The sequence below is a fragment of the Rhinichthys klamathensis genome, unplaced genomic scaffold, assembly GCF_029890125.1.
Source record: "Rhinichthys klamathensis goyatoka isolate OS25496 unplaced genomic scaffold, OSU_Roscu_1.1 h1tg000055l_1, whole genome shotgun sequence".
NCBI classification, from domain to species: domain Eukaryota; kingdom Metazoa; phylum Chordata; class Actinopteri; order Cypriniformes; family Leuciscidae; genus Rhinichthys; species Rhinichthys klamathensis.
In genome coordinates, this window is record NW_026606600.1 from 4,042,217 (window position 1) to 4,060,910 (window position 18,694).

The window sequence follows — 18,694 nt, forward strand, 5'->3', positions numbered from 1 at the left end:
ATTTGTAGGGCTGTCAACTTTAGTCGTTTGGTCGACTAATCGGTCGATGCCGTCTTGGTCGACTGACATTCTCATTGGTCGACCAGTTGCATTTTTTTTTTTACCAATATAAAGAAATTTTCATTGAACGGTTCTAGCAGGCCAATCACAGCGCTTGCGGTACGCGTAGAATTGACGTGTTGTTACATTTTTGGAGAGGTGCACGTCAGGGTACGCCGAAGGGTACGTTTAAGCTCAATTTATACTTCTGCGTCAAACTCACGCCGTAGCTACGTCGTAGGCTGTGTGTAGCGTGCGTACCTGACGTGCACCTCTCCAAAAATGTAACAACGCGTCAATTCTACACGTACCGCAAGCGCTGTGATTGGCCTGCTAGAACCGCTCCCCGGGTTTCACATGCTCCCTCTGCATGTGTAATTGCGCGTCAACGCGGAAAACGACGCAGAAGTATAAATTAAAACCAACGCGTAGTCTATAGCGTAGAGGCACCGGCGTAGGTCCGACGCAGAAGTATAAATCAACCTTAACGCGCGCCTACATTTGAAATAACGAACTTGAGCGCGCAAAAGACGCCATATGTGAGCAGGCCCTTTAACGGCTTTATTATGCTGACTCAATAGATTGTGTTTTCTTATGTTTTTGTTTTTATTTGTACACTTGACACATTTGAAAATAGCCTAAATAATGTAACAAAACCTATATGCCTTCCTACTATAGGCCTACAGCCTATTATTATTAGGATTGTTTTTTAGGCTATTTGGGGTTTTTGTGTGTTTGTTTTAAAACGCCTAGATCGACTGGACAAAAGTTAACCCATAGCTTTGAAAGTAAAGAAGAATATACAGCCTGTATAAACGAGAGCTTTTATTAGGATTTTGCATTATTTGGCAGTTTTAGCAGTTATATTTTTTGTAGCGTGTGGTGTGGTCAGGTGCGCGATTGTGACTGTCACTATAGACCTAGGACAGAGCTCCTCACTTTGCAGTTAAAAAGATCACTTAATTTTCAAAGAATTGTATTATTATTATAGTTTTATGTATTATTTATGTTTTTTCGTCGTTGTTTTATAAATGCTCTATGACAATTGTTTAATAAATGTTCAATCAAAATGCAAAACATCGCGCCTTTCTTTTTTTTTTTTTTTTTTTTTTTTAGTCGACTGATCTAGTCCTAGTCCAGGATTTTAGTCCTGACTGCAGGACAGGACTTTGGTCGACTAAGGATTTCTTTGGTTGACTACAGCCCTAGAGATTTGTGGGATGCACATCCAGGGCACGAAGCTCCCGTTCCCCCACATCCCAAAGATGCTCTATTGGGTTGAGATCTGGTGACTGTGGGGGCCATTTTAGTACAGTGAACTCATTGTGATGTTTAAGAAACCAATTTGAAATGATTCGAGCTTTGTGACATGGTGCATTATCCTGCTGGAAGTAGCCATCAGAGGATGGGTACATGGTGGCCATAAAGGCATGGACATGGTCAGAAACAATGCTCAGGTAGGCCGTGGCATTTAAACGATGCCCAATTGGCACTAAGGGGCCTAAAGTGTGCCAAGAAAACATCCCCCACACCATTACACCACCACCACCAGCCTGCACAGTGGTAACAAGGCATGATGGATCCATGTTCTCATTCTGTTTACGCCAAATTCTGACTCTACCATCTGAATGTCTCAACAGAAATCGAGACTCATCAGACCAGGCAACATTTTTCCAGTCTTCAACTGTCCAATTTTGGTAAGCTCTTGCAAATTGTAGCCTCTTTTTCCTATTTGTAGTGGAGATGAGTGGTACCCGGTGGGGTCTTCTGCTGTTGTAGCCCATCCGCCTCAAGGTTGTGCGTGTTGTGGCTTCACAAATGCTTTGCCTCATACCTCGATTGTAACGAGTGGTTATTTCAGTCAAAGTTGCTCTTCTATCAGCTTGAATCAGTCGGCCCATTCTCCTCTGACCTCTAGCATCAACAAGGCATTTTCGCCCACAGGACTGCCGCATACTGGATGTTTTTCCCTTTTCACACCATCCTTTGTAAACCCTAGAAATGGATGTGCGTGAAAATCCCAGTAACTGAGCAGATTGTGAAATACTCAGACCGGCCCGTCTGGCACCAACAACCATGCCACGCTCAAAATTGCTTAAATCACCTTTCTTTCCCATTCTGACATTCAGTTTGGAGTTCAGGAGATTGTCTTGACCAGGACCGCACCCCTAAATGCATTGAAGCAACTGCCATGTGATTGGTTGATTAGATAATTGCATTAATGAGAAATTGAACAGGTGTTCCTAATAATTCTTTAGGTGAGTGTATATTAAAATATGTCTGTGCCATTTGTTTGTCTTAATATGCACACCAGTAATGTTTTTTTTTCTAAGGCACGTTTATAAAAGCTATTTAAATATTCTAATTGGACTAAGGCCTGATTTTGGCTTAATCTAAGCCCTGTATGTGAAACCGGGGCTTTAGAGTTTTGTATAGTCTTTGTACAGTACTGTATACATCCATACAATCGAAGTCCCTCTCATTTTATTTTCCCAAAACTGTGAATTATTCCAGTGAAATAGTTTCACATCAATCAAGCTTATTGACTGTTTTTTTTTTTGGAAGAAAGGGCTGTATTGTACCATTTATCATGTTTATACTGCCTCCAACAGCTTCAGTTCGCTTTCAGTTTTTACAGTATGTACGAGCCTTTTTTTATTTCTTTATTTGGGAGCTGTGTGTGTTTACTAATTATAACTATTTTGGGAGAATATTTTCTCAAAATATGTTCTCTTAAATTGTATTTTAAAACAATTATCCGTGACGTGGTGATGAAGCCCTGGATTTGGAATAATAATGTTTTGTAGCAATAAAATAAGTTTACATCATACATGAAATTGGCAGGTGGTTGGCTGGCCACAGTCACCTGTCTCATTTCCACACGTCTACACATTGGTATTAGTCTTGTAATATCGATATAATTCCAATGTCTTGCCAAAGCACTGCAAAAAAGGCAAGATTTGTCTCATCGTGCTCACTTAGCAATGTACTTTTCTTACAGTGGCACTGCTCAGCTATTGAAACTGTATTATAAACGTGAGCTTCAGCAGTGTATGTGAGTGTCTCCTGGTTTACTATTGTATTTTAAGGCATGTTGCATTCATCCACATTCCACCTTCTAGTGTTTCTGTGAAGAGTGGATATGCTTTAATAACATGCACTGTCAGATTACCAAATCAATACATATTTTTTGTGGAATTTTTGTAATATTGTTTGTTTTTTGAGCAAATAATTTTGCTCAATCAGTTTGAATGTTAGAAGCAAAATGTGATCTAGAGTTTGTTAGTGGTAAAATGTGGTGTATTTCAGTAGATCTGATTTAAAGTCTCCCTGTAGTCAATAATTGTATCCCTTAAAACTCATTTTGATCACCAAAATGACATATTTAAAAGTTTTTTTCCTGTGAAATGTTTTTCTTCATGCCATAACTTTACACCCTTGCTTCATTTAGTATACGCGGATCTATGAATATGCAAAGTAGCCCCGTCTCCACTCACTCGCACCAGCTCAAGAGATTCACTCGGTCAGCTTTTACTCAAGTTACTGTAGTAAATGCTGCACAATTGTATCACTCTTTACAACGTCAGACTCATAACTGTTATTAATATGATTAGCCTTTTGCTTGACTACATTATCAAACAGCTAATAATGTGTTGCTAATGTTACATAAATCATGTTCCCGTTCGCCATCTCAGTCTGCCTTCTTAAAATCAACATCCTTAGAAACGCTTCGAACATCATAGAACGTCAGTGGAGAAAGGCATATAGTTCATCATAACATAAACATATACATAATTCACCCGCTATATTGCTAAATGTACCCGATTTTTCCTATCAACAGAAACATATACCGGGATCTCTTGAGACTCTTGCTTTGCACCAGTTAATGATATGCTAAAGCCCACCCGCACGTTGACCTGATTGGTTACAAGGTATCTGTGATGTAGTTTGTGATGTAAGAAACACCAGCGATTTCAAACCGAGTTTTTTAAGACTATCTTTGGTTCACTGCAGTTTTAAGGAGACAAATACTCAGCAATGCTGTTGACATGAATTTGCACATGGTTTGTCTTAAAGCATGTTAAAAACACCACATAGACATTTAAACAACATTAAAACTTGATTTTCACCACAGGGGGGTCTTTAAATGCAGTGGATTCCATATAAATGCAGTGTACCATAGTAAGGCTTTTTTCCATTTATAGATCAACAGTCCATCCAAATCCATTTATTTGAGGAAAAGATTGCCATCACAAATATTTTCAAACAATTAGCATTTTGTAAGTCTATGCACAACTCTATAAATACAAAAATACAAATTTATAGCACTGTTACATGATTAAAACATTGCTTTCTTGAATACAGGAAATGTCAACAAGAAACAGTACAATCATTATCAAAATTTGAGTCCCTCAAAATGTCAACATAGTTCCTTTTGGAATACTTCAATGATTTATGAGTTGAAAATACAGTCCAAACCATATGGTCAAAATCAGGAGTTATTTAGATGCTAAAATCTTCCAATAAGAAGTTTAGCATAGTCAAAGCACAGTGAAAGCTTTTACACATTATTAAAGCATAAGCACACAGACAGTATTGCTTTCAAAATAGGAAAAAATTTACTTTAGCACTTTAATGCAGAGTCCACCAAGACGTAAATCGTTCTTGTGATTGTCTTTCAACATTTTCAAGTCCACAGTGTTGTTATATCTCTATAATGTGAGCCTACACCTCGAAATTACTTCATTTCAACATTGTCTTATTCCACAACATATGTGACTTCACTGAAGAACTTCAGATAGTAAGACTTAAGTATGACAATAAATGAATACTACGAACGATCGTTTTCTAGGGGCAAAAAAATCATACAATTGCACTACATCTTAAAATCTGTGGTAAAACATACATTTCATTCCCCCCACAATGTCGTTCCATGACACTCCTTATAAAAAGACCCATTAGAGGATCAATAAAGCACTTTAGAAAAACATCTTCATACCAATGATCAGTTCATCAAATTTCACATCCACTTAAGCTGTTATTCTGCTAATGTTGTCATGACATTAGTGTCCAGGAGTTTGAGTGTTTTGACTAGTCAAGCCTCTACGATTAAGGCACACAGAAAAAAGATACACAGTTTAGCAAGTGCATTCATATGTACTGCAGTACACTTGTTCCTTCAAATACAGTCTGTTAGTATCAGTCATAAGAATTCATACAAACAGGAACCCTTCATGTATGTCATGTCATATACACACAGATACATAATATATACACCTTCTTCAAAAACTCTACCCTTGCTTAAATCGATATATACAGATAACTGGACAGGGTTGAGTGCACAGTGGAGTACAGAAACAACCACAAAGAACAAAAACAATAGATTATGCACACAAGATTTAGTATCTAAAAATCGGAAGTATCTAAAAAGTTACATTAAACTCACACCCCCCTTCACCCACACACACAATTTGAAAGCTGTTGTTGTCTGTTTTAACGCAGGGTCACATTCACGAGGTGAAATACTACATTTGGTACAATGTGGCTACCAAAGCTGTGGTATTATAAAAAATATTTAACATTAAAATAAATACTGGTGCTCCTAACATCTAACCTCGTCTCTACAGAAAAACGGCCCAATCCAACTGCAGTTTTCTCAGATGTGTTTGGATACAGGATCACAATAGCAGAGAGAAAAAGCCATCTTTTTTTGTTCATAAACCCTCTCACATATTCCCATTCCACTTCAGATCACTTAAATCAGTTGATCTTTGATAAGACACATTTTAGAAACAGTTGCAATCCTTTCATATTAGCCGACTGGGAATGGAGCTAAATTGAAGGGGGTTCAAGTGGTTTATTGCAGGCATTATTAAAATCTTTCAGGTTATCTGCTGGGAGAAGTTTAGGAGCACAGTGAAGTGAGTTTCTGTCAATATTCATCCAGATCATGGTAAGGTAAAGCCCTTAATTAGTGGAAAGATTGAAGTATACAGTCAAATGACGATGGCCTGAGGCTTGATGATAATGAAGATGCCAGAAGTTTGTTCCACTTCAGACAGACTGTTCACACAACTGTTTGTTTGTAAGCGCTCATCTTAACTGCCCACCGTCACGAGGATACACAGAAGAACACACTGTGACAGGAATGCAGACGGGGCTTTGCTTGTCTCAGTCTCTATTGGTCCGTCTGTGTGGTTTACTGTAGTTCAGGCCGTGACTCCACCTCTCCCCGCGAGGCTGTGCGCGCACGGATGTACTCGCTGGTCTGCAGGGGTCCGTCTCGTGAGTCCCCGAGACGCCATCTCCGTACTGCCAGATACGTGTTCACGCCATATACTCCCATCACCAGAAACCCAAAAACCTGGAGAAAACAAACACATATGACTGTAAGAGGGCTGGAGGTGGATGGTTTCAGCTTTAAACTATGAGCTTTAAAGGGATAGTTCACCCAAAAATAAAAATTCTGTCATCCTTTACTGACCCTCATGTCGATCAAAGCTCTTAAGACTTTGAAAAGATCCAAAAATGTTATAAAACGAAACATACTACATAGGGCACATCACATTTGATAAACGGAAGCTCAAACGAGTGTGCTTGATGCATGAGGACCAGTGATGTTTGTTCAAGCGTATGACATGCATGTGATGCACACACACTGTAAAAAATGTTGCTGACTCAAATTAAGTACAATCAACTTGGATGTTTGTCATTTAAACTTAAATTACATTAAACTGACTTAAAAAAATTAGTTGAATCTTGTATTAACATAAAAAAAGTTCAAAATTGCTTAACTTATTTTGATGTTAAAGCAATGTAAAAATATATGTTGTCATTACTTATTGATCATATAATTTTTTACAGTGCATGATCTTCCGTGTTTACCATATGTGTTGTGTCCTATGTATGTGTGTCGATTGATGTTTAGATGTAAATGAAAGCCTACATTAAATCTGATCATTATATAAAGCAATCGCATCTCTTCTCAAGACTTGTATTAAACCCCTAGTTCCCTTTCGTAGTCACTACGAGTTACGTTGTGACGACGAATGGGGTTTCGCTTAAAAAGCCTATCAACTTTGAGTATTACAAAACGAGCCAATGGCAAAGAAATGCCATGGGTCTGTGGAGTTTGCATAGCGTGACTCCGCCGTCATTGCAGTACACGAGATCCAGGGGGCGGACTTGGATCCAGATCTAAGGGGTGGAGATGGGTAGGATTAGGGGTGGGGTTAGGGATCAGGGGGCGGAGATGGGTAGGTTTAGGTATATGTAAGGTGGGAGGAGTTGGATCTGGATCCAACTCCTCCCCCTGGATTTCGTGTTCTGCAGTGAGGACCATCTAGTACGCTGGCAACATGCAGTTATGTTTTTGCTTTGGAGCCAAGAAGTCCTCTTCACTCCTGCAGCATATTCTTCGAGAATCTTCTAGACGAGCAACTTCCAGTCAGTGTTGGTGTGATGCGGTGTTCTAGCAAGTTTCACATTTCTGCCTGCTGAACTGAACAGCCTGTGTGTTTCTCCCTGGGCGCTTCAGCACTGCTGCGAGCTTTTATCTCACAAAAAGATCGTGCACGTGGCACGTCTTTTTAAATACGATCTACCTGTGTATTTCTGAGTGCGGTAGTTTGATAGATTCAGCTGATGGGCACAAACGCTGTTTTGACGTGTTTGGGCTTCGATCACGCTCAGACAGCGTCACGCTCGTGGATGCGTCATGTTCTCCCCGCGGGAACATGACTATCGCAATGTAACGGTCAAGACTCGATGAGCTCAATAGAGCGAGAGTCCCCTCATCCACACACCGATCTATTTTCTCCACGCGAGAGAATACTTTGGCTGGTGGCCAGGGTGTCCTAAGGCGGCTGTTGTGGAACTAAACCGATGAAATATCCTCGGTCCACACCCCCCTCTGTCACATTGCAACCCGTGTGGTTCTGGATGAGTTCGCTGACCAGAGCCGCGTTCGAGGACGCCGACGGGCCCAGGATCTCATTCGGTTCCCCAGCTGATGAAATCATGTCTATCGCCGCATCACAAGGTGAGCTGGAGTCCTCTGGAGATGAGGGCTCGTTTGTGCTGCCACTTTCGGGTGTGCTAGCATAAAGAGTCTGATCCAGAGTGGACAGCTATGCTTTCCCGGGCCGCTGCGAGTATCGGGCTTGTGTGGGACCATCCGCCATGTCCCGAGCACTCAAGGCTGATGATTGGTTTTTGGGGGAGGCGAACCCAAATCCTTTCTACCCGGACGTGCATGAAGAGGTCATGAGATCGTGGGAGTCTCCTTTGACTTTTCGCGACTGCTCAGCGGCCTCTTCCACCTTCTCTGCCCTCGCAGAGGCCGTGGCCAAGGGTACACTGGGGTTCCCCCTGTGGAGTGTTCTGTGGCAACACATCTGTGTCCCCACAGCGCCTCCACCTGGCGTGGCGACCCTAAGCACCCCTACAATGCCTGTAGGTGTTTGTCTACTCCGGTGGCAAAGACCTAGAGAGCTGCGGAGCAGGCTGCCGCCTCACTAAATGTTATTGCCATCCTTCAGGGTGCTCAATGACATGCACAAGGGTAGGGCTGATTCAGGGCTCATCCAAAAGCTGCCTGCCGCCACCGACCTCGCTCTACGAGTGACGAAGGTGACCGCACGCTCCCTGGGTCAGGTGATGTCCACATGCGTGGTCAGACATCTCTGGCTTAACCTGGTTGATATGCGTGAGGCTGAGCGAACCCGCTTCCTCAACTCCCCCATTTCCCAGGCTGGCCTCTTCAGCGGCGCGGTCGAGGACTCTGCCCAACAGTTCTCGGCCGCCCAGAAGCAGACTGAGGCTACCAAACATGTTATGACCCCGCGGCCAGCTACTGCCACCCAGCCGCCGGCTCAGATGCCTCAGTCCGCTTGCCGCCGAACGCGCCCACTTGCGACTTCCGCCCCCTTCCGCTCGGCCCCAGCAGCACCGGGCCGCGCCATTGAGGTGTTTGCAGGAAGGCGCCCCAGCCTGTACCAGTACCGCAGCCTGCCGAACGCCAGGCGATGCGGCGCTCCCGTTACGGGCAGCTCAGAGATGGGTTGCAGTTCTTTCAGGAAGTGGTTGCAGGGCCACTCCTACCCCCGGTGGAGGGCCGGGGGAGAACCTCTTCTCCAAAGAACTGACATCCCATCTTTGAGCCCCCAGAGGGCGCGGATGGCAGTGCGCGCCGCTTACGAGCCTCGCCACTCTCGTCCCCCTCTGTCGCCAGACCCATGACAGAGCAGGCCCCCGTGGAACGCTGGTCCTTCCCTGACCTTCCTCTGTCAGGATGCGGCATATGACCGTGCCCCCACATCGGGACGCTCCGCCACCAACGCCTGGGCCGGTCATTCCGCCTCGCTGCCCCATCGTGGGTATGTCTGTGGTTCACATGACCCCGCTGGTTCAGTTGGAGCTTCCTATCTGTCCCGCTGGCTCACGAGAATCATCAGGCTCGGCTATGCGATTCAGTTCGCACGGTCTCCTCCCCGCTCCGGGGAATCCGCTATACCGTGGTGGGTGGCAATGCCCGTCATGCGTATGGAGGTCGTCACCCTACTGGCGAAGGGTACGATCGAGACCACCCCTCCAGCTGAAATGAAGTCTGGCTTCTTCAGCCCCGACTTCATTGTACCCAAGAAACCGGTGGGTTCGACCAATCCTGGACCTGCGCGTCTTGAACCGTTCCCTTCTAAAAAGGCTTCCGTTCAAGATGCTCACGGCCAAACGCATTTTCGAATGTGTGCGGCCACAGGATTGGTTTGCAGCGATCGACCTGAAGGTCGCCTACTTCCATGTCTCCTTTCTTCCTCGACACAGACTGTTCCCTCAGTTTGTTTTCGAGAGGCGGACATACAAGTACGCGGTTCTCCCATTTGGGCTAGCACGAAAGTCGTCGAGGCAGCCCTTGTGCCGCTACGGCAACACGGGGTTCACATCCTGAACTATCTCGACGACTGGCTGATCCTAACTCACTCTCGAGACCAGGTTTGCGAACACAGGGACCTAGTGCTCCGGCACCTACCATATCGTGACAGCTAACGGTGGGTTTGTTGTCAGTAGTTGTCATAGACAACCGCGAAGTACAAACATACTGCGCCTGGAAAAAATGAGTCCGTCGCTTCAATTATGAGCGCGCTTGCATTTGAAATAACAAACTTGAGCGCGCAAAATATGTGAGCGCGATATGTGAACAGGCCCCTTGGCGAGCTACCACCAATCAGGCCACGAGCTACTGGTAGCTCGCGAGCGATGTGTTGGAGACCCCTGCTCTAAAACAATGTGAGAATAATCATTTTGAGCTTGTAATATGTGTCCAACAGGTTGATAAGAAGGTTTGCTTTGATTTGTGCAAAGTCAGTAATTTGCCTGAGACACTATACATGTGTAGAAAGAATTCAACAAGACGGGCAGACATGACTGCAAATATTTGTATTTCAAAAGCAATAATTGTTTTTCTAAGTATAATAAAAGGAAATGTGCCTTCCAAAAAAACATTCAATATCATATTGAAAATAAAAAGGACATGAGCAAATAAAAGAATCACAAAGATGTGTTATAAGAAAAAGAAAAAAAATGTTTGTAAAATGAAGTATCACAAAGATGTTGTGTATAAGGAAAAGACAAAGAAAGTTTGTAAAATGAACTTCAACTGTCAGAAGGACAGCTCATGAAGAACCAATCATGTACAGAAAGGAATGTTCAAATTCAGAGGAACAGTTCAGAAGAAACGTTAATAATAAAGATTGAGAAGATTGGATCAGTTGTGCTCCTTTTTTGGAATACTTGAATACATTTTTTTTTGTGGAATACTTGATGCGGCCCAGCCTGACCCAGACTCTACCAGTTAAGTTGAGTTTGATACCCCTGCCTTAGACAGTTCGAGGGCAAGAGTGCGGTTCCACTGAAGTTATTTCAGAGGCGCCTGGGGCATATGGCATCCGCAGCCGCAGCAACGCCGCTCAGATTGCTTCATATGAGACCGCTTCAACTCTGGCTTCACGATCGAGTCCCGAGGTGGGCATGGCAACAAGGCACGCTCCGAGTACCAGTTACTCTGACCTGCCGTCAGACCTTCACCCCGTGGACGAACCTCAGCTTTCTACTGACCGGAGTGCCCTTAGAACAAGTTTCCAGGCATGTTGTTGTCTCAACAGATGCCTCCACCACGGGCTGGGGTGCCATGTGCAATGGACATGCTGCCGTGGGCTCCTGGAGAAGGAGCAGGGACAGGGCCCCAGCGCCTTTGGCATGTCGATTGCCTCAAGTTGCAGGCAGTACGTCTCGCTCTGCACCGCTTCCATGCGTTGCTCAAGAACCAGCACGTACTAGTCCAATCAGACAATACCACGACAGTAGCGTACACCAACCGACAAAGTGGTCTACGCTCCCGCCGTATGTCTCAACTCGCCCGCCACCTCCTCTTATGGAGTCAGAAGCATCTGAGGTCGCTTCAAGCCATTATATTCCGGGAACCCTGAATTGGGCAGCCGACGAGCTTCACGGTTTCAGCCTCTTCCTGGAGAATGGTGACTCCATCCCCAGTCGGTTCAGCTGATTTGGGATCAGTTCGGAGACGCCCAGGTAGACCTGTTTGCCTCCCACGACTCGTCCCATTGCGACCTGTTTTACTCCCTGTGGCTACCACCACTTCCGCTAGAGCATCGTCCACGAGACATGCCTACGCGTTGGAGTGGAACCTCTTCGTCAACTGGTGCTCTTCTCACCAAGAAGACCCCAGAAAATGCCCGATCAGTGTCGTGCTTTCCTTCCTGCAAGATGGGTTGGAGCGAAGGCTGTCTCCCTTTACCCTGAAAGTCTATGTTGCCGCTATCGCCGCCCATCACGACGTAATCGAGGGTAAGTCCGTGGGAAAGCACGACCTGATCATCAGGTTCCTGAGAGGAGCCAGGAAACTGAATCCTCCTCGCCCTCCTCTCGTCCCTCTTGGGACCTCTCAGTGGTTTTAACTGCCCTGCAGAGTGCTCCCCTTGAAGCCTCTGCAATCAGTGGAGCTTAAGTTCCTGTCAGTTAAGACAGTGCTCCTGGTTGCATTGGCCTCCATTAAGAGGGTAGGGGACCTGCACGCATTTTCCGTTGATGGAAATGGAATTCGAGCCGGCCTATTCTCACGTGATCCTGAGACCCCGGCCTGGATATGTGCTCAAGGTTCCCACCACTCCCCTTCGAGATCAGGTGAACCTGCAAGCGCTGCCCCTGGAGGAGGCAGACCCAGCCTTGGCACTGCTCTGTCCAGTACCCTCCGTGCTTACGTAGACAGAACGCAGTGTTTCAGGACCTCTGACCAGCTCTTTGTCTGTTATGGTGGGAAGCTGAAGGGAAAGGCTCTCTCCAAGCAGAGGTTGTCTCACTGGTTAGTAGACACCATTGCTTGGCATACCAGCAGCAAGGTCGACTGTGCCCCCTTGTGTGAAGGCCCACTCTTCTCGGAGTGTGGCTTTCTCTTGGGCTCTAGCGCATGGCGCCTCGCTAACAGACATCTTTAGAGCTGCAGGCTGGGCGACACCCAACACATTCGCCAGATTCTACTATCTCCGAGTGGAGCCAGTGTCCTCTCATGTACTTGCTTCAACCAGCCGGTACAAGGATCGGCTCAGGTGTCTTCGCTTGCTTGCCATTCCACTCCACGGACTGGACACGTGCAATATTTTCTTAGGCGAGTTTCCCCGACAAGCCCTGAGTTCCTCCAGCACTGTTGACGTCAAACGCCAGAGTTATGCCACCGGCAGCTTTCACGTTGGCCAGGTGCCGCCATGTGCATGGTTCCCCCTCTGGGCGACCCCCACATGTGTATTTCCACTGTAAGCCTCTCTGAGCATGTGTCTTTCCCTTGGCAAGCCACCTTGCCACCCCTGGGGTTGAAACATTCCACCCTGCTTTGAAGCATCGAAAATACATTTTGGTCCAAAAATAACAAAAACTACGACTTTATTCAGCATTGTATTCTCTTCCGGTTCTGTTGTCGAGCCGCATTCAGTGATGCTGATGATGTAAGACCACGCTGTAAACAAAACAATCTTCGCAAACATGTCTAAGGATTTCGACACAGAGGAAGACTTGCAATTTTTTGTCCAGCCATATTTATTTGAACCCGAATACAGGGACCCACCAGATACAAGTCAGCAGCTTCTTACGTCATCAGCGTCACTGAACGCGTATTGACAACAGAACCGGAAGACAATTATTGTGTTGAATAAAGTCATAGTTTTTGTTATTTTTGGACCAAAATGTATTTTCGATGCTTCAAAACATTCTAACTAACCCACTGGTGTCACATGGACTACTTTGATGATGTCTTTATTTCCTTTCTGGACAAGGACAGTATATCGTACATACATTTTCAATGGAGGGACAGAAAGCTCTCGGACTAAATCTAAAATATCTTAAACTGTGTTCCGAAGATGAACGGATGTCTTACGGGCTTGGGATGACATGAGGGTGAGTCATTAATGACATAATTTTCATTTTTGGGTGAACTAACCCTTTAAGTAGGAGTCCTTCGTCCGTGCTAGTCTCACAACATGGAGCTCAGACTTACGCAGGGCACTGGAAGACAGCCGAGTGGCGTGATTAGACTGGGAACCCCATTCATCGTCACGACGTAACTCGTAGTGACTACGAAAGGGAACGTCTCGGTTATGGATGTAACCCTCGTTCCCTGAGTAGGGAACGGAGACGTTACGTCTCCCTGCCATTTTCGCTGTACCGCTGGAACAGCCTGAGTTCAGTCTCGGCTCCTCAGCAAGTAACATAACTACATGTTGCCAACATACTTCCTTATATACCCATGAGGTAGGGCGGAGTCACGCTATGCAAAATCCGCAGACCCATGGCATTTCTTTGCCATTGGCTCGTTTTGTAATACTCGAAGTTGATAGGCTTTCTAAGCGAAACCCCATTCGTCGTCACAACAAAACGTGTCCGTTCCCTACTCAGGGAACGAGGGTTACATCCGTAACCGAGACGATTCACATTCACTTTTTACAATGCATTTATGAACATTTTGGATCTTTTAAATTTTGGTTACCTGTACTTTTAACGGTTAAAAGTTGTTTCAAAGATTAAGTCTTATAGATTTGAAACGACATGAGGGTGAGAAAAGGATTACAGAATAAGCATTTTTGGAAAGTCACAGTAAATATAACATCTATACTTCTACCAAAATATACTAAATTCTCTCTCTCTCTTTCTCTCTCAAGCTGTGAGAGCCAAAGGAATTTGCCGTGCCTTGTAGTTCAGCAAAATCCCTGGGTGTTAAAGTGGTTTCCCGCTGAGAACATCTCTATCATAAAACACTCAGCACAAATCCCCAGCCTTTGACTTCTAGGGTGTTGGTGGATATTGTGCTGAGCTCAGGTCATACATGAAGTGTCTACAATCATAAAGGTCAGGATCTGAGTAAAAGAACCTGATCCTGTTACAATATTGGGAATCATCTACTTATCTTTACAAACCTCTTCACAGACACAAGAGGTCAGCAGCCTCGACCAAAACACACAAACTAACTTTTGTTAGTTTGTCAGCTTCAATTCTAAGATAATGTAACGTGCAAACCCTGATGGATTTTTTTTTAGCATTTTCTTTGGGGATTTTGTAGGAAAATCAATGAAATTCTTATGGAAGTCTTTTTCTGCCTCAAAGTACAAAAGAAAAGAAAAAAGTAACTGTGACTTTATATCTCACAATGTGACTCTTTTTTCTTATTTTAAACTTTATCTCACAGTTATCTTTTTTTTTTTCCTCTCTCTGACCTCAGGAAAAAGGCTTCCATAAATTCTGTGGAATTGACTTAAACAGAGCTGAGAGTGCTTCACTTTTACTGACAGCTAAACACATGATCAAATTAGCTCAAATATTTTATAAACAAAAGTGATGTGTCCAAACTGTGCTTCTGTGGATCTAGTAATGAGTGATGCAGTCAAAACTTGACACAATCTAAATTCTGAGATAGAAACAACATGTGAGAAGAACAAAACTGTGAGTGAAAAGAAAATTGGGATGGAGAAACAGGAAAGGAGGAAGCAGAGAGGTTTTCGGTGTTAAAAATCAAAGAAGAAAATCAAACAATGTGAATCATTCAGATGGATCGTGACTATGACTTCTCAAAACTTCCCGCTGTCTGCCTGTCCAGGACTCTCTCCAGGAACAACTATGTGCTCCATTTCAGCCACATGAGGGCAGCAGAGCCCGGGCAGATTAGGACCCACTTAAAATACTTGAGAAATGACTAAACATTAGAATCCAACCACAACCACAGGGACAGGATTCATGAAATAAAGAGCTGAGTAAGCTTGATAGGTACCACAGCTGCAATCTCTGCTCCAGATTGATGGTTGAGGGCTGCCAAAACCACTGAAGCCAGAAAGAAGAACAAGGTGCTGGTGGCAGTGTTGATTAGATCCTGCAAGAGAGAAAGAGAGAATGTGAATAAAAACACAATTTGCTTTTTCTTCCCTGTTGTGTCATAAATATATCCAAGTGAAACGGCTTCTCGAACAGGAAAAAAAATTGTAGGGTGGGACTTGGTTGATTTTTGTCCATCAGGAATTGATTGGATCATTGTGATTTGCTATTGCTGGTCTCATGTGAGTGACGGGATTCAAATCAGTATATTAGATTGATTTCTAAAGGATCATTTGATACTACAGACTGGAATATTAGCTGTTGAAAAACAAACAAAATTTGCACTTCTCGGATTCAAAATAATCTCTGATCTGTTAGGACACAGGCCTGTATACACTGCAAAGTTTTAGGATGACTACCACATTGAAATGTGGGACTGGTGTCGAAATTGACAAATAATATAAGACATAAACTTTCATTGCTGTGATCCAGGAGAAAATAGACATCTCATACAAACAATACATTATTTGTGTAGAGAAAAGGAAAACTCTATTTATCTGCAGTGTTTATGTGGCCATGGATGTTAGTTAATAATTTTTTGTTTTTAAAAAAGGTCATATCAACATTTACACATTCACAAGTTTGGATTTATATTGTACTCCAGAAAACCATTTTATGACCAAAGAGTGAAAAGAGAGGAGCTGGCAGTGAGGCGTGGTCATGCTGACTGCAGTGATGCAGTTTGACAGGGAGGGGGAGCCAAAAGTACCAACAATTAACCAACTATTCAGATTTCATCAAAAAGATCATAATTTTGAGTTCCGAAGATGAACCAAAGTCTTACGGGTTTGGAACGACATGAGGGCAAGCAATTAATGACAGAATTTTTATTTTGGGGTGAACAAACCCTTTAGGGCAATCATTCTGAAACCAGTTCAGGTCTATCAAGAGTAACCTGTTATTTTCATGATAACTAAAAAGCCATAACTCAAAACCCCTGGTACTACCACACGCAAAGACTTGTGCAAATATATAGCTGTGTGCAACCTATTTGCTATCTGCACAATAATGTTAGATCACAAAAACACAGGAGTACCTTTTATTTGGGCCATAAAGTCATTCATTTACAGTCATGCAGTTATGAAGTGACGGATGGGCATTGGTAGAGGTATGCAAGTCTCTTTCCCAAGTTGTTTATTGCTATTACAGTTTTCCCTCAATTAATCCATCCACCACTTTGCAACGATACCGTCACAGTTTAGTTTTAATACTTTCACAAATTAGAGTCAACGTTTTCAGGAGAGAGTGAGAATGAGAGGAACCATTTGGAGGTTTCTGAGAAGAGGGCAAATCCTACTTTATTGACTCTGCTGAGCGTTTAGAGTCTGGAATAGACGTGTTTTTTTCTGAGCCTTGGCTCTGTGGGGGGTGAAATGTAACAAGCCCTTCAAAGCACATCACAAACTGAACCTCACTGGCTGGCACCTCAAATTTCACATCCCAGGCCGATGCACCATGAACCGCTGGCTTTGATGTCTTCAAGTGAACACAGACAGTCTTCTCCAGTTGTACATGCAGTAAGACTCTTGTGGCCAGTGAATCTGCTGGATGAGGAAGGGGATGCACTATGACTATGTGATCACTGACTAGGGTTCAACTACTCAATGTGAAAGAATGTTTTAACTGTGCTGCATTCACTACATTTGTCTTACATTTGTTGATCTTGTGCATGTTTTTATGCCTTAGGAAAATTAAACATTTGGTTGTCTGTGATACTGAACACTGTTGTTGCGAATTAAACTTTTGCACTAAGATAAGTTAAAAATTATTTATGATAATCTTTGATGCATCATTAAGAATGGGTTGAAAATATGAATCTTTCATATAATATAAAAACAATTTTTTAAACATAAATCTTAGCATTTTGTTAAAAATGATTATATTAATATATTATATTTAATATACAATTGATTATATTTAATGTCCCACTTTAGATTAGGTGTCTTTAACTACTACGTACTAACATTTAAAGTAATCATTTGATACAATGCACTTATTATGTGTCAGGGTTGAGTGCAGAGGTTGCCGAAGACGAGGACACGGGAACTGAAGTATAGTTGATTTATTTACAAAGTCAACTTACAGGAACAGACAGAAACAAAGGAAACTCTCCAGGACTTCAAAACACACACAACCATAGATTGACGACGACCAACAAACACTGAGGGAAAACACAGGGCTTAAATGAACAGGGACTAATGGGATAATTAACAGAACACAGGTGAAGGGAATTACTAATTAGACAGAGCGGGAAAACTAACAGGACTGAACCAAAATCACAAAAGACGGGAGAAGCAAGATCTCAAAACTGAACTAATAACAGGACTAAACCAAAATCACAAATACAGGGGGAAATCAGATTACAAAACAGAACTTAAACACATTGAAACATGACATTATGTACATACATGTTTTTATATTGTACTTATATTATTATAATTATCTGAATGTAATTACATCTGCCATTAATTTCTGTAATTACAGCTATAATTACACTGTTGAGCTTTCCCTACCCTTTTGACCCACCCTAAAACCTACCCATACCACTAAACCTATCCTAACCTTACCCGTATCCCACCTCAGTAGCAGCAAAATGTTGTGCAATACAACATAAACACAATAAGTACATTGTACACTTACATAAAAAAATAAGTACATAGTTGTTAAAGACACCTATTATAAAGTGTGACCATGTACGTATATTGATAGTAAATATATGAACTACTGATTTGACTGGGCTAGCAGGAAAAAAAAGTTGAGCCTTGAAGCAATAAGGTAACATCCAGATTTCCCACACTACAGAACATTAAAGTCTCCTTTTCTCTCTCTTTATCCTTAAAATCTGCATTATACACACTTTGAGAGGAGCTGGGTGGTTTGTCTGTCTGCAGCCAATAAGCACTGCAGCGTGACTTAGGCATGACCACCCATGTGACAATGACATGATGGGAGACTGGGAGTCTCACATGATTCTCTCTCATCCACACACACACTCAAGCGAAACCATACCCATCTCACACGCAATATAGCACACTAACAATATCCCAAAACCAGGATACGGTCTCAATCATTCACACACATGCCAAGCCAGCCTTTGCCTTCACATATACTTCAACAGATGGATCAAATGCAAGCCAAACCAAACTCTGAAACACACATAATGTGAAAAACTGCTGACGTGTTTAAAATATTCTAAGTGTTAGAACACAAAGCATATGCCTGAGGTTAA

General features: G+C 43.2%; 1 protein-coding gene across 1 annotated transcript in view; it reads right to left on the bottom strand.

The window, feature by feature from the left end:
- Positions 1 to 4,247: 4,247 nt before the first annotated feature.
- Positions 4,248 to 18,694, bottom strand: part of cmtm4 (CKLF-like MARVEL transmembrane domain containing 4) — a 33,043-nt gene continuing 18,596 nt past the window's right edge. Inside the window, exons 3-4 of the mRNA XM_056248467.1 lie at positions 15,365 to 15,463; positions 4,248 to 6,403 (exon numbers count right to left, since the gene is read on the bottom strand). Coding sequence (XP_056104442.1) covers positions 6,239 to 6,403; positions 15,365 to 15,463 — 264 coding nt within the window. The 3' untranslated portion in view covers positions 4,248 to 6,238. The remainder of the gene's footprint in view (positions 6,404 to 15,364; positions 15,464 to 18,694) is intronic.